Raw genomic sequence first — 27,576 nt, forward strand, 5'->3', positions numbered from 1 at the left:
ATTTTTTTAATTTAGAACAAATAATATTTTTAAATAAATATTCTGTTTTATCTCAAGCAACTCAATAAATCAACTCAACACTACTATTTTTTTATTATCTGTCATACTGGAAATTTGTGATGGCCTCCCGCTACCCGTCTCTTTGACGCAAAATAACAATTTGCAAATATCATTTAAAATAAAGGGCTGTTTTATTTTGGACTCGCTTTGTAACAACCAACAAAATTGCTTCCACAATGACTGTTACGCGGGTGGCGGAGTCCCGCACGGAATTTAAATTAAAGAGTCTGCCCGAAGATGCTATATCCAGTGTAAAATTTGCACCAAAATCAAATCAATTTCTATTAGTATCATCTTGGGACTGTTCAGTGAGGTTATACGATGTGTCGGCTAACATTGAGCGGCATAAATACAATCACGAACTCCCAGTTCTTGATGTTTGTTTCAGAGTAAGTGTTTGTTTACTTCCACGCTTTTCTAACCTATCAGAATATTTGATTACAATCCTATATATATATATTGGTAATTGTGATGTTCGATACAATTGCGGGTTAAGAAACTTAAAATTTACGTAATTTATCTTCAGGATGCTGTCCATTCCTATAGTGGAGGTCTGGATCAAACTTTAAAGATGTATGACTTAAACGCGACCAGTGAAACCGTACTTGGTGATCACAAGGGTGCAATCAGATGTGTAGAGTATGCCAATGAAGTTAATGCAGTCCTGACTGGGAGCTGGGACGGCACCATCAAGATGTGGGATAGCAGAGTTCCAAACTGTGTTGGAACTTACAACCAGGGAAATGAAAGAGTTAGAAAAAAACATAGTTATTATTATTATTGTATAATTAATTATTTTATGTATTTAATAAATGATCTAATGAACAACATAAACATAACTAAAGTTATTGTAGTTATGTACTTATTCTACCAAACCAAATAAAAAACAGCAAAGAAATATATTTGTAGATGTTAAAAATAAAGGTTCCACAATGTTCCAAATATCCACACATTGCAATAAAAAAATATAAATGTAATATTGTTACATAGAATGTCATGCAATTAAAAACTTGCTACAATTACATTTCAAATTTAAAGACATTGTTATTTCTTTTGGTGCAATTTAGCTTTACTGGTATGAATTTTAAATAGATAAGTTTTAATTAAATTTAAAATAATTTCAGGTGTACACAATGAGTATTGTAGGTGAGAAATTTGTAGTAGGTACATCAGGTCGTAAAATATTTGTATGGGATGTACGAAACATGGGCCATGTGAATCAAAGAAGAGAATCCTCACTCAAGTACCAAACTAGATGTATTAGGGTATTCCCCAACAAGCAAGGCTACGTCCTGAGCTCAATAGAGGGCAGAGTTGCTGTAGAGTATTTGGATAGTAACCCAGAAGTGCAGAAGAAGAAATATGCCTTTAAGTGTCATAGAATTAAAGATGGTGGTATGTATACTTCTCAAAATAGTATTATATTAGTAAGAGTAGTTAGTATATTCATAATATGAAAAATTAAACTAGTTAATAATATAATATTGCTATATATTTTGTAAAGTGTTATTGTTTATTACTACTACTGTAAACAGAAACTAAATTATCCATATCTGTAAAGATTATTTGTAGATAACCATAAATCAACAGATTTTTTAATATTGTTCTTTTTATCTGTTGCAGGTTTAGAAAAGATATACCCTGTGAATGCAATAAGTTTTCACTCTGTGTACAATACTTTTGCTACGGGTGGCTCTGATGGCTATGTTAATATATGGGATGGTTTTAACAAGAAGAGGCTTTGTCAATTCCACAGGTAATTCATGAATACATTTATTTTTAATTATTATGTAATGTATGTAAACTCATTATAAAGAAACTCAAGGGACTGAGCATTTTTTGTCGATATAGAGAGTTTTCGTTATATGGAGTGAACAAAATAAAACAACCAAATCCATCGAATCGAAATCGAAGTACATAAAATATGCTTATAAATTATTGTTTACATATATAGTCCGATAACAGTATTTTTTATGAATTCTATTCACATCTAGATATGTGGTGGAATCGTCTTGATTAAACAACAAAAAAATTACCAACCTAACAACAGTTGGTGATTTGGTTTCGTCCACTTGATCATCTTCTTCATCTTAATTAAGCTAATACTGATTGTATTAGCAGCGAAAAATGCTAACTCTATGCTTCGAAGATTAGATATAATTGGATGAATAGGATAATAAATAGTTACTATATAAAATTATGAACACATTTCTTCTTAATAGAGTTCTTCTACTTTATAGAGTTTATCGTTATAAACGTTATAAAGAGTTTACACTGTATATATATTGTTCTTTTCAACTTTGATGGGAGCATGAGCCATTGTAACAACTGGCACAACGGACATAACATGTTATTCCTTATGTGGTGACCATATTTTCCCATTAGGTGGTTCAACTCCTATTTGTCTACCTACTAAAAAAAACTTAGATTTTACCAAAAGTCACCTCAATGTCACTATTTTAACTTTTAAAACTATTGTATATTCATTTGCTATCAGTAGGACTATAGTATCTAATTACACCATTCTCACTCATGAAATGTTAAACATCTGTTTACAAGGATATGCCATTTCAATTCAATTCAATTCTTGGTTTAATGGCTTTTAATGCCATTTCAATCCTATTTTTATAGTTAATGTCTTTGAATTGACATTTTGTGACTTCTGCTGTGAGTTTGATTTAGATTATTCACACAGAATAGTGCTACTAGTTTTAGTTCATTAGTAGACACAATTTTATTTACTAATAGATAGTACCTATTTGTGAAAGGTTACTGACTTAAAAGTGTCGTAAAGCTCAGTTTTTTAGGTAATATTAAATTTGTTCATTAAAGTCAAATGATTTGTTTGCTCAAAATAATAAATGATATTTTTATTTTATCTTATCTAATGTGAGAAAGTTAAATTATATGAAAGCACTAAATATTATTGAACTAAATGTAAACTATGTGGCAGCTATTTTAATAATCACGCTAATCTCGACACGAATGCTCCGCCGAGGAACTCAGTAGTTACTCTTTGCGTGTTATATGAAAATAGAATTTCGACAAATTACGGCCGAGTAATTTACACTTCTACTAAATTCGAATTTTATAGAATAATATTTAATAAACTGAAATAACAGATATTTTTAAGACCTGGAAATGAGAAAATCTTAGTGTGAAACTTGTTACTAATTCAAGACTTGTCTCATAACTATCATGCCTGTTCACAATATCAAAATATTGTATGTGCTGGTTATTGTTAAACTTGATATTTTTTTCCCCAGATACAATACAGCGGTCTCATCCCTTAGCTTCTCTCACGACGGTTCAGCGCTAGCAATTGCTTGCTCACAATTAGACGAAACCCAAGCTGACGAGCCCAAACCGGAGGACACCATCTACATCCGATATGTCACCGACCAGGAGACTAAACCAAAATGAGTGACAGCTTCGTCCCGATGATCTGTGGCTTTATAGTGATAGTGTTGTTAGCGAACAATCTGATATTTTCTTGTTTTAAACATTATTTATCTATGATTCATTGGCTTGGTGCTGAAAGTGTAACAAGATTACAAAAAAAACCATTTCTTATGTAAAACAACCAAAATTTATACTGGCTTATAAGCACCGGGGCAAAGAATTTTTAATTCATAAATCATTTATTGATATTTGAATTATTGAAATAGACAAGTACAAGGAAATGTTCTGTATTATAAAGCAATGTTAGTATCATTTATATGTTTAAATAGTTTTTTTTTTTGTGAAGTAGTTTATTTATAAATTAAATGCTCTAGTTCCTAGCTAATGTAGCTGAAACAAATATGTGTGTTCTTAAAATTATTTTGACAAGGTTGCTTATAATGAGTGTTATCTATAAAGCCACGTCGGGATAGTGAAATGATTGAGACATAGTGTGGTCCGTGATCTAGCTTTAAGTGATGAATATTTGAAATAAATAATAAGTTTTCAAGCGTTTCTTTTTATTTTAATAGTCATCTTGCAACTTGTATGAATAACACATTAAGTGACATCTTTTACAAGTTGTCCCCGGGACTTTGCTTGTGTTGTTGGTCCTTGTGTGCACGCGTGGCTGCGCGGTACTGGATATTATTTAGACATTGCAGTGTGACTTAATGATAGTTTTGCATATAATTTTAAAATAACAGTATCCTAAGTTACTCCTTATTATATCAGTATCTGCCAGTGTCAAAGTCCTGTTAAAATCTGTCCAGCCGTTCCAGAGATTATCTGGCCCAATCAGACAGACAAAAACTGTTATTTTGGTATATGTACCGTGTATACATACATATGAATTTTGTAAAAATCGGTTATTCTAACATCACAAACAGAAAATTCAATCTCATTAATTTATTACAGATATTATATACTAAAAATAAATGTTGGTTGTACCAATTGTTGACAAATACACTTTTTTTTTTTATATATATGATATAGGTTGGCGGACGAGCATATGGGCCAACTGATGGTAAGTAGTCACCATCACCCATAGACAATGACGCTGTAAGAAATATTAACTATTCCTTACTTCGTCAATATGCCACTAACCTTGGGAACTAAGATGTTACGTCCCTTGTGCCTGTAGTTACACTGGCTCATTCACCCTGATACTGAGTACTGTTATTTGGTGGTAGAATAACTGATGAGTGGGTGGTACCTACCCAGACGGGCTTGCACAAAGCCCAACCACCAAGTGACCACCATATTTCAGGATTCATGGAGATTTTTATAATTATCAATATAATATGTCGTTCCACCAATAACTATGATTATATGGTATCATCCGAGCGCGATGAGAATGGAATCCACTATTTTAGAATCAAACCGGCACAAGCATCGGCCAACTCGCGTTGATGACTTGACCTTTTTTGATATTTGTGAGGATTTTTGTCATGTTTCAAATCATAAAATACTTAAAAAGTTAGGTAAAATTTTGAAATTTTAAGCACACAAAATAATTCCTGTCGTTGTACCCAAATTTTCAATATGGGTGTCCAATATTTTGGTTTTGTCAGCCTGTTTTATGCGAACTGTCATTTATTTCCCATTCGCTCACCGGATATTATACCGCCAAGCAGCAAAATTTAGTATTGTTTTTTTTTCTGGTTTTGTTGATCGAGCCAGTTGACATAATATTTTAGTTCCAAAGGCTGGTGGCACAAAGATGATAAAACGAATGGTTAATATTTTTCTACTGCCCCAAAAGTGTCTATTGGTACCTATAAACGCTGTGATCAGGACCATCTGGCTGCCAGTCTATCTATAACATAAAAATAAACTTGTTGGTAATTTTAGGTCTATAGGAATTTAGGTTAGCCTGTCTATTCATGACTGTTAAACAAAATTATTTTTTTCAATCTTATTTCATGTTCATAGTCGGAAAAGGGGTTAAGATAAATGTTTAATTAAAATGCGAATTTAAAATATAATTACTTAACAGCTCAGGGCATAAGCATACATATTATGATTATTGGGCGCTTACAATTTGTTAGCTTATAAGGTATTTACCGTGAATAATAAAAATCGGTTTGGAAAGTCAGATTAAAAATGAAGTTCTACATATGAAACGTAGGAGTTAAGTCTTTATTTTTAGAACAAATTAAAAGTACAGACGGTGGAAACCTAACTTGGAATTTGCAGGCCATATAAGCGAACATTAAAACGTATTCCAAACGTTCAAATTAACACATTTCGCGAATACACAAGAGATGCACCCGCGCAAGAATCCGCAATTAAATTTAAGAGCGCGCAGAGAACTGGCAAGTTTTAATTTGAATTTCTCCGCGATCTTTGGGTGATGGGAATAAGGGTTATTTCGTTGAAAAATGCTTGATGTTTTAATATTGTCTAATAATGCTTACTCAGACTAAATTGGCGTCCAAACAATACATCTGTTTGAGACCACCTAAAGCCTTCTTAGAATTGTTACTTGGCAAAGGTCCAGTCTAATAGCATAATATTTGCGAATACTATTTTCCAAGTCTATAATTGTGTTCTGACATTAGCGCCTACTATAAAACTGTTTGTTAAGGAAGTAATTTTCACTAACATAATAAAAGCCTTCATATTATATGTATTAATATAATTATTTCAATACATGTACTATTTCAATACTTGAGTAATACATGGATATTTCGTCTAGATACTACAAAATTCATTTCATAGGAACCCAAGGAAAAACACACAATTCACAGACTGCTTCACGAAATTTCTTGTGGCTTTAAAATAATGTACAATTTCTTCGTTCTTAAAAAATCTTTAAGAAAGCAGGAAGGTAAGTTTTTTTATTCATCTATAAATAAATATATCCACTTACAAATACGATCATTTCATAGTTAACAAGCACTCACTTTATTGCTTGCAATTTTGCACTCCAATAAGTGAAGTCCGAGTAGGCTGTAATAACTGAAGATGTCTTTACCTTAGCGAATGTTACATGAGTGGGAGCATAATCCTCATACTGGAATGCTTGTTTACTGCTCTTATTAGACGTAGCTAATAACTATGCATAGTTAGTTCTAACTAACTTAAACTAATTTTAGTTTGTACCGTTATTGCATAAGTTCTCAGTCTCAATACAATATAAAAAGATAACAATATGCATCGTATTTTAACATTTCTATAAAAACTTACAGGCGGTTTTGCTATCTAAATATATTAGGCGTTGATGCGTACAATGATCATTAGGGCTACTTATGGTAAAAAATTGATAGGTTCGATTTTTAGATCTGGCTGTATTATATATATATATATATATATATATATATATATATATATATATATATATATATATATACGGTATATGTCATTAATGACAGTATGTATATTATTCATACAAGTAAAGAAAAGCAAATACCTAAGGACTTTTCTTTTGCATACGGTACAGAGAACGTTTTTGGGCAATGGTACACATGATAAGATACCGGAAAATGTAATGGATTTATTATTTTAAAAATTGAAAAAAACACTTAAAAAGAATTACAAAACTAATTGATCTTGTTCTCGTTTGAGGCTGCTTTTCGAAACGGTGGTAGTGTTTGAATATTGAAGATTTAAAAACGCTTCATTGTAAAGTTTACTCGAATAAAATAACTTTGATTCGATAAAATATTTACAGAAATATGACGATAGATGTTTGTCTATATTGTATATTTGTCATCGTAAATTTGTAAGTACCGTTAGATTGTTAACTATTTCAGGAAATTGTGAAATTAACGCATTATTTTTCGGTAGATTAACTCAACTCTAACCTAACCAAAATATTATAAACTCGAAATTGTATGTTTTATTGTCAGTAGAATAAATATTGAAAATCTATCTACAGCTTACAATTGCGCGAGATAGATTTTAATTGAACGGTATTTACAATTTTAGAATGATATACAGAAGTCTAAGGAGTTATAAAAATATTATATAATGATAACATTAGCTAAATTTGTTTGTTATAGAGCATTATTCTTTTTCAAGATTGACATCTCATTAAAATTACATATGCAATCGGGACCATTAATTAAATAAGTATTAGGGAAATTACAGACGTTGAGAATTTTTTGGTTTTATAAAAATTACTTAGTTTTAAACGATTTATAAGGTCTTAGTTTTTATAATACCTTCTCTTATAGTTGCAAGCAAGCTGCATAAATAAATTATCGTGGAAATATAATACAAACTATTGATGTGTACCTAATTATATGTTTTTATGTTTATTTTCATTTACATTAGACTTAAGAACAAAAAGTTATCATTAAAAACAATTTACAATCGGCGAATATATCAAGAAGGTATACATTATTTACTTTATTTAGATACATTTGTTTTGTACACTTATTCTACTATCATTGGTGGTAGCCAATGATAGCAGAATAAGTCCTGTCTAATAAAAACAGATGTAAGGCCTGTCTAATAAAAACACAATCGTCAATATCGGTTTGAAATATTTGTACAACGAGCGATAATGGTGGAAACGACATCTATTTCAAGCGTTAAAACAGCTGGTCAGGTAAGACTCGCCCAATAAACGATTGGTACCAGTAGGTACTGGCCGCACCTTTACGCGCGAAAACCTTACGGTATCTGCGATTTATTTATTTTACCATTTTTATGCGCGAGGTCACGAGGTTCGTGAACGTAACTGGGCACGTTATAATCTTATGGATTCAAGAAATATATTTTATATATTCGTATTAGTATAATTTTGATTGTTAATTCTATTGATAATAGACCGTAGTGAACAGCCATCTTGGAAGATTTAATCCACTTTATTATACCGAAAAATAATTACACAAATAATAACGCAAAAATACAACTAATAATTCTTCATTATTGGTTGTATTTTTGCGTTTCAGTTTTTAGGGTAGGGGTTTTCCCGGAAAAATAGGCAACTGACTCACTTGCTTTTTGGGAGATCGGATCATCAAGATCGATGTAAATGGTGCACTGTTTGGTGTCTCCGCCCAACCACTCTGTTTAACTTAGGCGGTTTTTCGAACTGATACGATTTTGGTACCTTCAAGAAAACAGCCTACACATTTTGAAAGTCTGGCAATGCATCTGCAAACCTTCTGATATTGCAGATGTCTCTTTCCATCAGGCGAGCCTTCTGTTTGCCATATACATATAAAATTATGAGGTGACCTATTTAATGTTATTAGTGATGTAAACGTAGAATCAGTTGTCAGGATATAAAAGTTAAAGAAGAATACATTAATTAGTTCTAAGCATTTTTCTGTACCATTTTTATAATAGAATATAAATAAAATAACCCGTTATTGTTCGTAGCTAAAATTATTCTCCTTAATTTTTATAGCTGTTTTATTATTATTTAGTTCGAGATGTTTCCTTATCTGATCAAGCTCAGGTAATGTAGATCTTAACGCTAAAGCTAATCTAATACAGGTAAACTTAAGCTAGACGGGATGTGCAAAACCTTATGGAAATTTTATCTTACCTTTTAATCTACACGCAGTCACGAGGGTAAGCAACGAAAAGGCGTAAACATCGGTAACGTGTTGTTTCATGTATTCAAAATACCAAAATTGTGTATTATCTATACTAATATTATAAAGAGGTAAAATTTGTACGATTGTAAATTTGTATGTAGGGGGTAATCTCTGGAACGCATAATCATATCAATCAATTCTAAAATTTTTTTAACTGGCAGAAAGCTACATTATTCCTTAGTGCTGTAGGCTATAAAATGTTTGTATAAAATGTATATTAACCGAGCTATCACAACTCTTGTCTAGCAAGTCGGAAAAAAAAATCTCATAAAACAAATGAGTGCGCTGCCTAAACAGTTGCTTAAAATTAAAAACAATGTATGGCCACCTGGTTCCTCTTAATTATTTCTACAAAAAAGTCCTCGATACCATATCTCATCTTTTATATGCTAAAACGCGAACGAAGCCGCGGGCGGCCGCTAGTTTAAAATACAAACACACAAATACACTTAGGTATAAAAAATATATTGTAGATACAGTTTCACACATTGAAAAAGAAATTAAATAAAGTTTCCTGAAGTGTAATGGATGATCGGGGCGTCTGTCACTAGTAGGTACTATTTGTAAGTTAGCAAGATTGTCAATGTTTAAGTTAATATCAATATTTTTGTTTTTTATATAACTGAGACAATGATAATGATTGATGAATAGTTTGAATCGAGTTTTATTTGTAAAGTGGACAAAAATTGTGCCAATGATGAAAATATATTGCCCATTGTTAAGTCGTAAATTTTAAATAGATAATTTAATTCTAAATTAAGCGTTAAATTATTTTAAAATATTTCTTTTCACATTAATTTTGTACAAGTATGTTAATTTACAAACGACGTCAGGTGTATGCGTGGGCGGCCGCTCTGCAAATCCGGAAAGATGTTAATTATTAAGGTATTTTACCTCCTCTAATAAGTAGCTTAAGTACTTATAATGCCTCTATGTGTATTATATTCGCGAATACGTCTGTATTGTTCTTTAATTCTTTTTAAAACAATACATAGTCATGTATAACATAGTCGTATGTAACTGCCATAATTAACGTTGTATGTTTTTTCTATTATCGTATAGGTAAATTAACGATTAGGAACTAAGATTTTATTTCTTGGGCATACTCGTATAATTTTTGAAACAAGATTTAAATTAATTAAAAAATTTAAAATATTTGCGGATTATTATTTTTGAAGGGATTAACATGCCTCAATTATATTTTATAAGCTCAATTAGTAGGTACATATCTTTTCATTCATTTCATTGAATTATATTTCTTCTTATATATAATTCAATTATTTTATTTTCGATGGTTGATTTTATTTAATAAGATAAACTACTGGGCATGCCGTTTCCGACGTTTGCACGGATGAAATCGCGTTGCTCAGTAAGTCATTTTAAAACGATTTACTAAAAGTAAAAGTGACAAATATAATATAAAATACGTCCTTTGAACAATACACCAAACAAAACATATTAATAATATATTAATCGTAATTTCATTGGAACTATGTTAATTATAACTAAGTAACTAATGTAACTTTAATTATAAAAAATGATACACTTATCGGAATTACTTTGATCTATATTGACAATTTTAAATGACCTAAGTCGTGCCATTCCGGCCGGTAAAATATTAAAACTACAGCCAGCGCTACTTCTTAATTGATATCCATTAAATAAATAGACACGAAAACACTGTTTATCTCCATTTAAACTGAGGATGGCCATTTACATTGATAAGGGATGCTGGTGATAGCGATTCGATTCGCATTTATTTATCTTAATGACATCGATCTCTGATTAAAATGTGCATTAACGTGAATTAATTTTTGTCCGCGAAGAACTACAAACTCGGTTTTAACATTATTAAGAATTATATGGATGCAGATACGAGGATTGGAAATGTATTTATACTATTATAGCGGGCGTGTAAATAATAACAACGATTTGACTGATTTTCACTTTACTATAGTTAGTAATTAATAATTAAATAAACAAATGAGATATAACAAAAAAAAATTAAACGCGCAAGAGCGGACGCCATGTTATCTTAAGCGTGTCCCGACCCGACTACTCTTACGTCCCGTTCACGGTAACGGGCCGGTAGTTGTCGCATGCGGCGCGGGCGACTTCCTGGTTCGTTCAGGAATCCGTCCGCTATATCCTCCCCCTCCAAGTCGCAGCCACCACGTGGTTGAGACTTGGCGGGACGTCCTCTCTTACGCAAGGAGACAGCGTCAGACCTAGAGGTTCCTTGGTACAAGGATAGCACACTGGCATGGTACTTGCCCTTAACCGATTCATCTTTATCGACTACTTCCCAAGTAGTAGGAGAAATCGTTTTGGAAATCTTATACGGCCCTTCTCTACGCGGTGCAAATTTCCTCGTAATCCCCTTTTCAGCACTGCTATGGCTGGGAGTCTCCACCCAAACAAGGTCACCCTCTTTAAAACTTGCCATCGGTCTTCGGTGTTGGTCCCCTATAGCCTTTCGGCGATCTTGTTGCTCCTCGATGCGCCATTTAACATCCTTTAAGATGTCTGCAAATTGGCGAAGGTAAGGCGTTATTTGAGGAACAAAATTTTCTTCCTCCACAACAGTTCTAATGTCGTTCAATACGGTAAATGGAGATCGTAGGTCTCGTCCGAAAGTTAAAAAGGAAGCCGTATGCCCTGTCCCTTCATTGTAGGCACTATTGAGGGCAAATCTAACAGATGGTAGATATTGTGGCCAACTTCGATGCTCAGTACCTACCAGCATTGCTAACATTTGCTTCATATCCCTGTTTTTGCGCTCAGCAGGATTTGCCTCCGGGTGATACACGGGCGTCAAATTCTGTTTGATCCCCAATGCAAACATAGCCTTCTGCATGACTGCGGAGACAAATTGAGTCCCATTATCTGAGATTATCCTGCGGGGTAACCCATATCGTAAAAATATCTCTTCTATTAGAACCTTAGCACAGGTTTCAGATGTAGCATCATTAAGAGCGAAGAGTTCCACCCACCTGCTGGCGGTATCCTCTATTAAGAAAATCCACTTCTCCCCCTGGTTTCCAGCTGGAAGAGGACCGAAGAGATCCATTGCTAAGACCTCAAAGCGCTGTTGAGGGACCGGGGTCTGTAAGAGACCAGCAGGTTTGAGGTTTGTGGGCTTGTACTGTTGGCATAAATCGCATGACTTCAGGTATTGGGCAACAAAGGTTCGCATATTGGGGAAATAGTATTTTTCCTTGATTTTCCTTAGTGTACGTTCTATCCCAAGGTGTCCAGCGGTTGGCGCGTCGTGTAGTTCCTTCATCAATTCTGCACGCAGCGATTCTGGTACAACCAATAATGGCTCTTCTGATTCTCCATCAGGGTCTGCGCGATAAAGAACCCCATGAGTCATATAATAACCCCTTTGTGTCCAACGCGACGCGGCGTCTGGGTCGTCGTCCTCAAAGTCCTCGATGATCTTTTTTATTCCCGGATCTGTCAACTGAGAATCGCGGAGGTCTTCCGCTCGTCGATGCGGTAAGTCTACTACAATAGGACAGATCTCACAAACATCTTCCGAGCCAGTGACTCCCACTGGACGACTAAGAGTATCTGCCACGACATTCATCTTCCCTGGGGCGTAATTGATATCCAAGTTGAAGGTTTGTATTTTCATTGCCCACCTGGCAAGGCGACCACTTGGTGTTTTCAAGGAGAGAAGCCATTTCAGCGGCTGGTGATCGGTAAGAACCTGTATTTTCGTGCCTTCTACATATCCACGGAAACGCTCTAACGCCCATACCACCGCTAACGCTTCCCTTTCTGTGGTATGGTAATTGCGTTCTGTGTTAGTCAATAACCTGCTAGCGTATTCAATAGGACGTTGTGTCGTTAGGTCCTGCCCTTGCAGCAACACCGCGCCTAAAGCGTAGGAGCTCGCATCGGTTCGTAATACGAAAGGTTCATCGAAATCTGGCTGACGAAGAATGGGTGCGGAAGTAAGTCGTACCTTTAATTCTTCAAATGCGACCTTTTGAGGTTCACCCCACTGCCAACATTGATTTTTCCTGGTAAGGTAGGTCAATGGACGGGCCACATTGGAGAACTCGGGGATGAACTTACGAAACCAAGATGCAGTCTGAAGGAAACTTTTAAGTTCCTTTATGTTAGTAGGCGGCTTCATTGCCACTACTGCTGCCACTTTGGTAGGATCTGGTTCAATTCCATTGGCTGATATAACATGACCCAAGTATGTTAGCTTTTCCCTGGCAAACACACATTTGCTCCTGTTAGCCTTTAGGTTAAATAATCTTAGACGCTCAAACACCTGCTGTAGATCCTTTAAGTGTGTTTCAAGATCTTTGGATATTACCAAGATATCATCCAAGTAAGCAACTACGGTAATCCCTTTAAGGCCAGACCGAAAACGGTCCATCAAACGCTGAAAAGTCGCTGGAGAGTTCTTAAGGCCGAACGGCATTCGACGGAATCGAAATGTTCCAAAAGGAGAAACGAATGCAGTCTTATCTCTATCAGAGGGATTTACTTCAATCTGCCAATACCCTGCCTTCAGGTCAATGGTCGAGATTACATTGTTTAATTTGGTGGATAGCAACAAGTCATCTATCACGGGAAGGGGATATCTATCATCTTTCGTAATCCCATTCAAGGCTCGGTAGTCCACACAGAAACGAACTTCTCCATTCCTTTTTGGAACCATGACTACCGGAGAGGCCCATTCAGATTCTGCCTCTTCAATAATTCCTTCTTCTAACATCGTCTCAATCTCTTTCTTCATTACTTCTCTCTTCGCAGGAGATACTCGATATGGCGGAACGCTGATCGGCGCATGATCCCCGGTATCGATACGATGGACAGCAAAAGTAGTAGGGGCTCCCCCTGGCTCGAAGATATTCTGATTCCTTTCCAGGACATCTGATAGCTCTTGTTTCTGTTCTGGTTCTAAAAGAGTTCCCTCGTCGTGACGGAGACCCACAGTAGAGCATGCTATATAAGGATTATCTAAGGGTCCCTCAAATTCAAGTGGATGGGACACCAAACCCTTCAATCCCCACAAATTTCGGTTAAAGTCAAGTACCATACCTGTATCTTTAATGAAATTCATCCCTAATAGCGAATCTGTGGCTCCCGGAAGTACAATAAAAAATGTCGACACTACTACGCCTAACACTGTCATCTCCACTTGAGCTGTATCAACTACTAATATCTTTTTAGTACCATCAGCAAATTTTAACTCCGTCTTAACTTTAACAAACTTATGGTTATTCTTAACTAAAAGCGCTTTTAAACTTTCGCTCGCAATCGAATGTTTCGCACCGGTATCAATTAGTACGCGACCCTTTTCACCATACACAAACACTTCTAGTAGTGGTCTACTTCGCGGATCTATCGGTTTCGCACCGATCGCAGACACTGTATGAAACGAGGTAGTCACGGCAGTCTTATCTTTACACTTAACACAATTTGCACGTATAACACCGGGTGTTCCGCAGCCAAAACAGGTTATTTGGGTCCGTTCAGGCGATTTCTCGGCCTTTGGCGCACCAACCGAAACTTTTTCTTTTAGTCTCTTGCAATCATCTTTCGTGTGACCATATTGCTTACAATAAACACATCGAGGCCTAAAGTTGACTGGTTTTGACGCTGTTGATACGATGCCAGAAGCTCGGGACGTCTCCGAGAAAGGAAGCGCGGCTGTGGCCGGTGCTCTACGATGACCACGTCCCTCTTCAAAGAGCTCCTCCAACCGACGTGCCTCACTCAAGAGCTGAGCAAAAGTGGAAAAGGCGTTTCTTGGAAGCCTTTCTCTAACTCTTTTGTGGAGCAAACCATACACCATATCCAATTGTACGGTGTCACTTAGACTGTTAGAAGGTAACTGTGCAAACAAAGCTCTAATTTTGCACACGAAGACGTCTACTGTTTCATCACCTTGCTCGTGTTCAAATATCTTCCGATATATTTTGTGTGGCGGAATACGTGCGCCAAAAGTCTGCCGTAACAATAGAAGCGCATCACTCCAAGTTAAAATACTGTGCTTCACTCCTAAGTACCAGGTTGCGGCGAATCCGATCAATAGCATTGGTAGACCCTTTAAAGCTATATCGTCGTCTATACTAACACAATCTTTATAAATAACAATAGAGTCAATAAACGGCTCGACGTCACCTGAGCCGTCAAAACGTGCTGTGCAGTTTGCAAAATTTGGTAAGGCATAGGCACCATATACAGGCGGCGGCGTATACGATGTCGACGGCATACGTATAGAATTTAAAATAGCACTTAACTGCTGGTCCGTCATAATAACAGGAGTAGGTGTAGTAGGTACCGCACTCGGCGCCTCCGTACCATACGCGTACGGCACGTGTGAAGGTGGTGATGGTGGTGGCGGCGCCAACAACGCCGCATCGGCGCTCGCAGGCTCGCTAGACACCGCGGCGTCAGCGCTCGTAAGCGTGTCGGGCTGTCCTGTGGCCTGCCCGTCCTGGGGCGACGTCTCGGACTCGCTAGTAGCACTCATAGTGAACGAACGATGTGAACGCGTATTCACCATACCGAATTATTGATAAGAGATACACCAACAAATTTGAACTCGCGAACATACACGAAAAAAGTTCAAAATTACTAAAAGTTTGATAAACACGAATAATAGTTCAAAATAATATAGTATATTCCAAAAACTATATGATACACTGTACGAACTAAGTGTTTATTGGCTTTATACGATACAGTAGAATTAACTTACGAAACAATATATTGAATAGTTCGAACTGATACGTGAATGTTCTAGTTACGCCAACTTTGTTGACGAAAAAAAAAACTAGTATCAAACACTTCGCGAAATTTGGATATCACGTTCGTAATGACTATTTTTTATACGTAAGTACACTGCACAAAACACTTAATGTTCAGACGAAAACGAAGTTATAACAAAATATAAAAAATGGCGCGTGCGACGCATGTAACGCCATTCGGCCTGAGTATCTATAAAAATGGCGGCATGCTAAAATGTTCACATAGTAACTACTGCCATTCTATTATTGCAAAAGTACATAGATAATCACAAAACTATACACTAAGTCAAAATTCACTCGCTTCTTATATATTTACACGAATTAATTATTATTTACACAAACGAATCCACTACGTATTTTACAGTCACTTTGATTCGGCCAAACGTTGGGCAGCCAATTATAGCGGGCGTGTAAATAATAACAACGATTTGACTGATTTTCACTTTACTATAGTTAGTAATTAATAATTAAATAAACAAATGAGATATAACAAAAAAAAAATTAAACGCGCAAGAGCGGACGCCATGTTATCTTAAGCGTGTCCCGACCCGACTACTCTTACGTCCCGTTCACGGTAACGGGCCGGTAGTTGTCGCATGCGGCGCGGGCGACTTCCTGGTTCGTTCAGGAATCCGTCCGCTATACTATAATAATATGTGTATTATTATGGATTCTGTTTTGATTATATTTATCATATCAATATATTAACTAAATAATTTTATACAATATTAGTTGTAGCCCGTGATTTCGTTCGCGTTCATTAGCAGCCTGTAAATTTCCCACAGCTGGACTAAGGCCTCGTCTTCCTTTGAGGAGAAGGTGTGGAGCATATTCCAACACGCTGCTGCAATGCGGGTTGATGGATACACATGTGATAGACTTTCGTTGAAAATAGTCAGTTGGCAATGATCGGTTAAGATGCAGGTGTTCTAATCACTTGGCCATCTCGGCTTCTTAGGGTTTATCTGTTATTAGTTTAAAAAATGTAGTATTTTCTTGGAGTTCGAACTTCCTTCATACGTAAGTTTCATCATATTCGGTTCTTGGGTTTGGCTTTGAATAACTTACAGGCAGACATAACTATTATTGCATTTATAATATGAGTGTAGATTATAGTTCTTTGCCTTTTTTTCGTGTAGTTAGACAAATTAAGTGAATTAAACAAAGTTTACAAAGGTTTTCATTGTTAAAGTTAAAATAAAACCAAACAAATAATTAATGTGAACAAATTGAAAGTTATTTTAAGGCGGATATTTCATTACTTAAAAAATCTAATTGAATATAAAAATAGAATTTTAAATAATAAATCAATACAGTTATTGTATTACTAACAATAGAATGTCATAGAAGATACTCACATAACAAAAGCTTGCAACCGACAATAGACCTAATCGTAATAAAATTAAAGTACAAATTTCTGATTACTAATAATTCACTAATATATTTAATACATAATGAATGTATTATTACGTAACAGGAAGACAAGATGATCGGGAACAAGTTACGTGGGCGCGTATTAAGAAGCACTCGATATGTTTAGCGTAGTTAAATGTTATTGTGTATGAATTATTCCACTACAGGCTCCGGCTAAAGTCTACACAAAAATAACAATTGGTGATAATCGAATGTTGCTGCGGTGACGATGGTTTTCGGATGTTTGGGACATTCCTGACGACACGGGACAGGGTGGATCGAGACACATACCATATTTAGAAAATACAGACGAATTGATAACCTCCTCCTTTTTGAAGTCGGTTGAAAACTAGCAACCTGCCTCGTCTTCGCAAGTGCAATGGTGATACTAAATATACTACAGAATTTTGTTAATTTGCGAAATCACAATAGAAACTTCTAAATATATCACTGTGTCTTTATTATATTGTCCGTGTATTATATACAAAAACTCTCGAATGATTCTATTTATTTAAATCACATTTACATTGGTAAAAAAGGCGTATTATTCGATACAATATTTTGTAGATGATAAAAAAGCTTGGAATTAATACCTGATTGACTTCCAGGCAGGACAAATATAATAGTATTGAACTAATATGATTGTATTTTTTAAATGTTGAAAAAGAGTAACTACTGAGTTTCTTGTCGGTTCTTCTCGGTAGAATCTACTTTCCGAACCGGTGGTAGCTTCACTTAATTGTTAAATGACGATTCAAAAGTGCTTGTAAAAGCCCACTTGAATAAAGTATATTTTAATTTTTGATCAAAATCCGTTGCGTATTTTTAAAGATCTAACCATATATAGGTACAGGCTACGGTAAGCGACTTTGTTTTGAACTATGTAATCATAATTATGATAAACTTTGGTCGCTTATTGGTTATTTATTGACATTTAGTTGACTCAATGGGTTGTATTTACTATTTAATGCTAAAATTGATACAAATTAAGGTCGTTCAGTGTTTTTGATATTGTTTATAACAATATGTCATACAGATAAAGAACAATGTCATGTGGAGGGATCAGGATCAGGTTGTAAGGAAGGTCTTGGGCACGGACGTTGATGGATATAGAGGAAAGGGGACGTTGGATGGATGGTGTGAAATACGATGTGGCTAGAAATAATGTTACTTGTGAGATGACGTCAGACAGAGGACTATGGACGAAGAAATGCTGAGCCGACTCCAAGTTAAATTGGGATAAGGGCGTGATGAAGAAGTAATATACAATGATGTTCCAATTTTTTTTTAAATTTAATTAAAATTTATCTCATATTGTTATTAAAGATGGTAACCCCAGAGCGTCCAGTCATCTTGCCTGGGAACACTTATGTCCGATGTCGAGCGCCGTTGAAACAGTACAAATGTGTCGATTCAGCACTCGTCTGACTTTCCCATTGCGAGTGCTTCACATGCGAGTGAATTTTTAATGATCACCGTACTCATGAGCTTTCTAGAGACAAAATCTTAAGACAAACTGAATATATAAATGAAGTGTTAGTTCTGACCATTGTCAAAACAACTAACGAGTTGATTGTAAACAATATTAATTGTTGTTGGAAAATTCTTTTTTTGAAACGTTTCGAAAAACAAAAAACGATTAAAATCGATATATAAAAAAGAAATATGAGGACTGTTTATTGATAACCTTTTTTTTTAATTAGAATTTTTAAAATATTTTATACATCTATTATTCGTTTTACATAAATACAGCCGGGAACAATTAAAATTAGATAGTGATTATACATTAAAAGACAATTGTTACAATAATACGTTTAAAGAGCGAAATAATTCATTAATATTATTCTTCAATTGTTTTAATGAATCGTTAATTAATAATTGGTGTTAGTCTATTTTTTCATTTATTTTAACTATTTACACAAATATGTAAGATTAATATTGATTTAATTTGTATTATTGTATTTGTTTATACTATTTAAAAATTTGAATTGACAGGTCGTTAAATATCTTAATTACAATAAATGAGATTTTTCTCATTAATCTAAGGTTTAAACAATATTAATGAACTTTCAAAATAATCTGTAATCATTAATGGATGCTTCTGCCAATTATTTTAAAGTGAAATTTTTTAGGCGATGGGTGGGGAATGCGAATAAAATTTTAAGGACGCGTCATATATAAACATATTTCCGTACATGAGAGAGAAAAAACATTTGAGGTAGAGATAAATAGAGTGAGCTACATAATTTTGGAAATGTCATTTCCATCCTACCACTTCCAAATTTAAAATTGAAGTACTTGTCCCATAAACCTCTAGTCAACCGACCCATTTGCCAGTCATTAGTCATTTTGACTATAAAATGTCTTGACTAATATTTTACCTGGTAAAGCTCTGTGCAAGGGTAAGTATCAATCATCACATACATATACAACCCAACAGCAAGACTTACTCGTAGTTTCATTGTATCCCAGTTTAATGATAAGTGTAATGAAATGCATAAAGCATATAGTAATTTTATCTCTTAATTTCCAAGGTAAGAGCTGAGATGGCCCAGTGGTTAGAACGCGTGCATTTTACCCGATGATTGCGGGTTCAAACCCAGGCAAGCACTACTATATATATATATATATATGTGCTTAACTTGTGTTTATAATTTATCACGTGCTCGTGAGGATGTGTCTAATTTCATCGAAATTCTGCCACATGTGCATTCCACCAACCCGCATTAGAAAAGCGTGGTGGAATATGTTCCAAACCCTCTCCTTCATGGAAGAGGAGGCCTTATCTCAGCAGTGGGAAATTTACAGGCTGTTACTTTACTTTACTTTTAATTTCCGAGGTTGGCGATGAGAATAATGGTTAATATTTCTTACAGCGCCCACGTCTTTGTAACCTTTTTCTATGAAGCGGCTCATTTTCCTCACCACCTGTCAATTTTATTGAAAAAAAAGTAAAAAACAACTTCAAAATGAATTAAATGACAGATTTCCAACAATTTTTTTTTTCAGAATCTTACCAACCAACCTTTTTTGTTACATTGTAATTATAAAGTTATTTACAATTCCACACACTCGCTGGTCTAGTCCCTTCATAAAAATAAAATATGTCCCCACAAGTCTTGCATAGCTCAGTTTACATTTTGAATTATTGTCGCTTATAAAAGCCAAGCGTATATAAATCGCGTTCTGGGTGGTTCAAGTTCAAAATAATACATATTATCATTATTATATCCCGCTGAAGACGAACAATATACCACTTTCTCACATCCAATGACAAATTGCAAGTGAATTAATACCGAGAGGCGTTTGTACGAATAAATCAAACGGGGCGATTTTCACAGCGGGCTGTAGATCGTACCTTATTACATCACTAGTCTTACATTCGTTATCAACCTTATCTTTATACAGATAAAGCTTAAAATCGTAAGTTTTATTTACGAACAAAATTTGCAGTTCGACAAGTCTATTTTTGCGGGCAATTTGATCATAAATCGCATTGTTTTAAGGGCTATTTTCGCTCGTTTGTTTGAGGTGGGTATGTCAAGTGGTGTTAAATATACGCGGTCGCTGGAGGATGTTATTGCTCAGTGTCTTCGAGTACCAGTAGGGATGGGCAATTTACTCCACACGAGCCTTTATACTTGTCCTCAGTATATAATCCGTACTTAGTAATTTATTCGACTCGAAATAGGATTCGCTTTGATTAATGAAAGCGATATTGCATTTGCGTATCAAACAATGTCGAATGTTGGGGCAAAACTTTTTCCCGGCGTCCTAGACTTACTAGTGGTGTGCATGTTTATTATCGATAATTTTAATTTAAGAAGTGGGGTTCTTTTTGCTAATACATATCGTTTTGCTTATTTCTTTAATACAGAGTAGTACAAGCTTTTAAGGCTGCTTTAGGCAGTTAAGAAAAGTTTTATCGAAGAAAAGAAGATTTTTTAAGAATTAAGCCTGTAGCTTAGGACCATTTGTAGTAGGGTCTAACTTTTGACGTGTTAATGAATATATCGACAAATATGTAAAGAACAACCCTATCTCCTCGCAATGCATTTCGAAACAAATTACAAGAGGAGTGCACTATTACGGGTTAATAGGCGCGCTAAATTAATAAATCGAGTTCGAATCGCTTACCCCATTTACAAGTGAGGAATTGTTTTGAACGCAACCATAACCACCGCACCTTAGAGGCAGCACTAAATAATAACTTAACCCTAAGGATATTTTTATTATTTATATTTATGACACGCGCCCGCACACAAAAGACAAATGAAATTACATGAAACTTACTTAAATGTGCATGACACTAAACATTTACAATATTTACATATCTACATATTACATTTCTTGGTGGTAGGGCTTTGCAAGCCCGTCTGGGTAGGTACCACCCCCTCATCAGTTATTCTACCGCCAAATAACAGTATTCAGTATTGTTGTGTTCCGGTTTGAAGGGTGAGTGAGTCAGTGTAACTACAGGCACAAGGGACATAACATCTTAGTTCCCAAGGTTGGTGGCACATTGATGATGTAAGGAATAGTTAATATTTCTTACAGCGTCATTGTCTATGGATGATGGTAACCACTTACCATCAGGTGGCTTATATGCTCGTCCACCAACCTATTCCATAAAAAAACATACATTTACATATTACAAACATATCATATTTGTAATATAAAAAAATAAGTAAGAATTTCAGCCCAGTAATGAAGATCAGACCAGTTAGTGCGACCGATTGAGAAATTTACTGACTATCATACGCAAATCTAGCACTGGTACTGGTATTAGCAGTCTGCAATTTGTCAGTAAGCACCGTCCCTCAGAAAGCACGTGAATCCGTTGTTTTTACGCCTGAATTTTTGTCGTTAGTGATCAATTGCCGCCCGGTATTATGAGAGTTTAGACATAAACAGTGCACATGTGTTTGCACTATAGTTCTTTCACGATTAGTCTCCGTGAAGATTGGTCATTTACAGTGGTCAGTTACTAAAATTGGCTATAACTTCTAACCGAATCCTTTAGTATTATTTAAGCAGTAAGTATATATTTATATTTAAGGGACGAAGATACGCCATCAATGAACGTTATGAAAAGAATGTAGTAATATACTTTATCGAGTAGTAAAAATAACAACGGTACCTCAAATTTGAAGCATAATAAACATAAGACACACGAATAGTAGCGGATAATAGTTGTTTAAATTTATATTTCACCTCGTATCTCCGTTATACACTTAGCAGGAAATAAAACGTAAACCAAAAGACGGTGTGACACTGGAGATCTAATTAATTTTATGGTCCACTGACATGAATGACAACTTCAAACGTTTCGTGAAGTGTACACGCTTACAAACATTAAAAAAAATATATTTTTAATATATAGATAATCTCAATATTATTTTAGTAGTAAACTTTTTTTTGAAAGGATTAACGGAAAAAAAATGTTGACATGTTTTCTCTACGAGTTTTGAAGTGGGCAACTTTAGAAAAAAAAGAAAAAATTGGCGGGAAATTTCAGACTCTCTAATGAATACGCTGGAAATGGGAACATTGTTATAACTTTATCTTTCATTATTGTAATAATATCTTATTAAAGATGAACGCGATTAATTAATATCGAGAGAGATTTATCAACAATTAATTTAAAAAAAAACATTATCTTACGATACTTTGCTTTTTCGATGCTTGCGATTGTATATAACTAAAATTGTTGAGTTAATTATTTAATATGGCGAACCCCTTTTCTGTAAATACATAACTAATAATAGTAAATCAGAGATATTTGTGGTTTTCAAGAAGTTGACTTCGACACTTTACTCGCGGGGATACCGTCTGCCATATTGCCAATACAATGGCGGAAAATTATTTTATAGTACCTACATACATGACCATAAATATAATAATATAAGTTGTAGCTAATATATTTGTATGTGCATATGAAGATAATGGGGGCACAATATATTCAACATCGATTCGACCTATCCATCTTTTAATAGAACTTTTTGTACGTTTGAATTATCCGTTTATCCAGTTACTATAATAAAATTACAATATAGAAAAAATTAAAAACATAAGCCTCTGAAAACTGAATTATGAGCAATTATTCACCTTGTAATGTAATAAAAATATTTCTCTAAGTCACACCTTTACATTCACAGTTTAGAAGTCACATTCGCGTGATCAACACGTTTTAAATAAATAAACAATGTTATTTATGATGACATTGACCTTAACTTATTGTGTTAATCTTAAATATAAATATTCAAACCAATTTAATGACCAAAATAGACGGCTATAATTTAAACAATAGATTCTGATTATTAAAAATATATTTCTTACGGTCTTTTGTTTTTTTTTTATTACCGTAACTTATAGCTGTAACAGTAACCATAGATAAGATATAGAGTATTTAAAAATACATTATAATCTGTGGATACTGGTCAGTAACCAAGAGCGTTTCATGTTTCATTTAAGCATAAAATTTAGTGTATAAATAAGCACTTTGTTTTATTAATGGAATTATTTTTTTTAAGGATTTTTAATCGAAAGAAGAGCGTACAACTAGAGTTGAGCCTAGTTTTAGCAAAGATGAATAAGATCCTAAATTTATAATTCATTCATTTTTAATAACATTTTTTAGCCAAACTAAAAAAAAATTATTTATTGTATTTTCATGACACAAAATATTTTGATTGATAAATTTATGTAGCATTTTATTTATAGAAGTATTTTTATATATAATACTCTTTATTGCACTGAGAAATTTTACATAGAAGTTTTATACATGAAATTTTTGTTTACAATGGCGGGCTTATTTCTAAAAGAAATTTCTTCCAGCCAACCCACAGCTGTAAGAGATAGTGATATATAGCAGGTATAAATAGTGTAACATTAGATACTCTTAGTAATATTATATAAAAGAAACAATATTAATATAGTATATATAATATAAAAGAATTTTAATATAATATATATTACGCTTACATAAATATCTATAATATAATAAATACATATATACTAAATTATTATACTTATGCTACATCTAAATACACAAATATTATAAATATATCTACAGTAAATAAATAAATAAATAAATAAAAAAAAAGATAATGGTAAATTTGTCAAATTTATGAAAGTTGTGAGAGAAAGTGCTCTTTTACTCTTTTTTTAAAGAGGGTGATGTTTGGACTCTTTTGTATGGATTTTGGGAGACTGTTCCAGAGATTTGCTGCACGTACCGTGAAGGAGTTAAGCAGAAACTTTGTATAAAATTAAAAAAAAAAACATGAAACACTTGCATTGTTTATTTTTTCTGGTTTAACGTTTCCATCTCTATCTATCTATCAATTCAATTTTTGAAAAAAAAAATCCCTGATGTATCAAAAATAGTTAGTATTAGTAAAACAGTTGCCAAAATGTTTTTCGGAACACCAAAATAAGGACATTGTTTGACAATTGTCACCAATTAAACAACAGTTGGATCTTAAGGTTGTATCAGACAAACAAATGTTTAAACAGCAGTTAACGAAATAGGTTTTATAATGTCAACTTGATTAGCAATTTATGCGAGATTACATATACAGAATATTCAAAAGTTTATATCCGTCATATTTGTACGTAAAATTATTAACCGACCATAGATTTTAAGTTCTTAATTTTTATATCAGCCTTGTTGTTTCTGGGATAGAGTTGATAAATAATAAATAAAATAAAAAATAAAATTGTCAAACTGTATTAACATTCATACCAAATGGGGTCTAATCACTGTTTTAAACATTTAATAAGAAAAATATTTTCTAAATAATTTTTCTATATGAACTACAACCATAATCATATTTGTCTGCAAATCCTCATAAGTATAAACTTTACTCGTTTACTTTTATTAGATACTAATTGATCCTGCTTTCATAGTCAGCTCGTTTTTGCCCACTGCTGGACATAGGTCTCTCCAAGTGCACGCCACTGTGGTCTTTCTCCGGCTACTCGCATCCAGCTCCTGCCTGCCGCTTTGCGTAAATCGTCACTCCACCGTGCCTGAGGACGTCCTACCCTACGTTTGCCGAGACGCGGTCTCCACTCTAAAACACTAGATCCTGCTTTACCCTCACGAAATTTATAACTTGCAACCCCCGTTTTATACTTTTCAAGGTGCAGTTTCGAACAATCCGTTTTTAGAGGATATCGAAACCTTATATGGAAGTTATGGAACCGACCTGTAAAATTTTAAAACTTGTAAGTGTTATAGTTTCTGAGATTTCACGATTCATCAGTGAATGGTATCTCTTTTATATACAAAGATAATATATATCCAACGCAGATGTGACATTCACCCTACAAAGTATGCAGTGATCTTGCACCAGGGCATTTAATAAGTTATTTAGTGTCCATAACAGAGGGGACCATAAACCTGCCGTAAATCATTTCGCTTATCAAAACATTGCGACGCTTAAGATTGACGTTTATGAAACGTTATTTATGTATTAATGTCATGACTTCCGCCTCGATGTGTACTTTTTAATCTCATTGAAAGAATAATAAAAATCAACAATTAGTTGCTTAAAAGTAATTTGGGATCTTACACCAAGAATTATCATGGAACGTTTTCGTTTAAATTGATCCCAGAATAAAACATTGTGCAAGTCCGTCTAGGTATGTAAGTACAGCCCATTCATCACATTCTCTACAGCTAAGCCACGATTCCTGGTGTTTGTGTCCAGTTTGAAGGGTGGGTCAGCCAGTGTAACTATAGGTACAAGGAACATAACATCTTAGTCCCAAAATTAACGGTGGTGATAACCACACACTCTATGCTAATTTGGTAGCTTCTGAAGAGCACAATGTTAATATTAGCATACTGTCGATGTCACTGCGTCATATGCTAGAAAAACTTATCATAGCTACATACATGAAACATATTTCATAGTGGGATGACCTTGATATGCACTAAACATGCTGGAGCAGGCCAGTGTGGGTGGCATCCACCTCTCAATATCTTTATTACAAAGCAATGTATAGTTACATATGTTTCAGCAATGGCTTAAGTAATCGCCATACAACTGAATAAATATTATTGGTAACTGATTGAACCAATTATATTACATCTCCATAATGTCAATGGCAAACTGCAAATTGATACCATTTAAAAACTTAGATCGCCTGCCCTCTTACTGTACTATTTTCCTCTCAATGTATTAGAGGTGTATTTGGTTAGTAGCCACGACAATTGGTTTTTTATTTAATGCAATGTGGAATATATATGTATTATATAGAAATAGCCCGTAAATGTTTAAATTTGTTATACATATGAGTAGTTGGAATAAATGCACGTATCTTTATATAGCCGTAATCTTACAGACTTACCTCTCGCAAGTATTTTTATCGTCTTAGTGCCCGTATTCAGTTATTTCTTTCAAGTATTTATTACTCCAGGACAAATATACAATTTCTCTTAAAGGATTTTACACTTAGTCAAGAGTAAAACCATTTTTCTATCGTCTCATTAGGACGAAGGAGCGACTTTTCAATTTCAACTTAAGAATGTTGTAAATTATACACATTTATAGGGCTCATGTGCGCCTTGGGTGGTACGAATTGACATTATTTTATTTAACCATCATTGAATACATATATTTTCTTAAATGCTTACGCGATAGAGTTCAAATTGGGGTCTTCGTTGAGACTAAAACAGGTAATATGATGTTGGTATATGGAAGTGTTTCAGAATACAGGTATTGTAAATCTGTCGTGAGCTAATGACATGGGTCATAGTGTCGTCTGAGCGGGTCAGTTGATGAACACTGTGATAAAATCACGCGACAGACCAGCTCCAGACGAGCCCATGTAGAGTGCTGACAATGGAAATACTTGAATTTATTACTTAATATTAAATACATTCGTAATAAGGTGCAGGTATACAACTGCATCTTGTTGTGATATGTGCAATTTATCTTTTGTATTGTACAGTAAAAAATCTGTTTCTGTAAATCATTAATAAAGCACAATTAATTTTTGAATGCATTTAACTGTTGGCATAAATATTCTAATTATTATTTAAAAAAATAACTCATTCTTTCAAATTATCTTATTAAAGAATATATCTTCTGATATGGATTCGTACTGCGTTTATAATATATCTAACTAAAGTTATATTTACTAAGCAGTTTATTGTAATGAGCAATTTGTTCAGGACTGTTTCGGTATATACCGATGATCAGATATTATGCGGTAAAACAGCAGTATTGTTCAGTATTGTTGTGTTCCGGTTTGAAGGGTTCACTAAGCCAGTGTTACTACAGTCATAAGGGACATAACATCTTAGTTTCCAA

General features: G+C 34.3%; 1 protein-coding gene across 1 annotated transcript; it reads left to right on the forward strand.

Moving 5' to 3' along the window:
• Nucleotides 1–95: 95 nt before the first annotated feature.
• On the forward strand, nucleotides 96–4,012 carry LOC124536331 (mitotic checkpoint protein BUB3). The gene is made up of 5 exons (XM_047112856.1): nucleotides 96–449; nucleotides 587–811; nucleotides 1,185–1,455; nucleotides 1,684–1,816; nucleotides 3,327–4,012. The coding sequence occupies exons 1-5, from the start codon at nucleotides 237–239 to the stop codon at nucleotides 3,481–3,483; spliced, it is 999 nt and encodes a 332-aa protein (XP_046968812.1). The 5' UTR covers nucleotides 96–236; the 3' UTR covers nucleotides 3,484–4,012.
• The last annotated feature ends 23,564 nt before the right edge of the window (nucleotides 4,013–27,576 follow it).

Source organism: Vanessa cardui, chromosome 16, assembly GCF_905220365.1.
Source record: "Vanessa cardui chromosome 16, ilVanCard2.1, whole genome shotgun sequence".
NCBI lineage: Eukaryota > Metazoa > Arthropoda > Insecta > Lepidoptera > Nymphalidae > Vanessa > Vanessa cardui.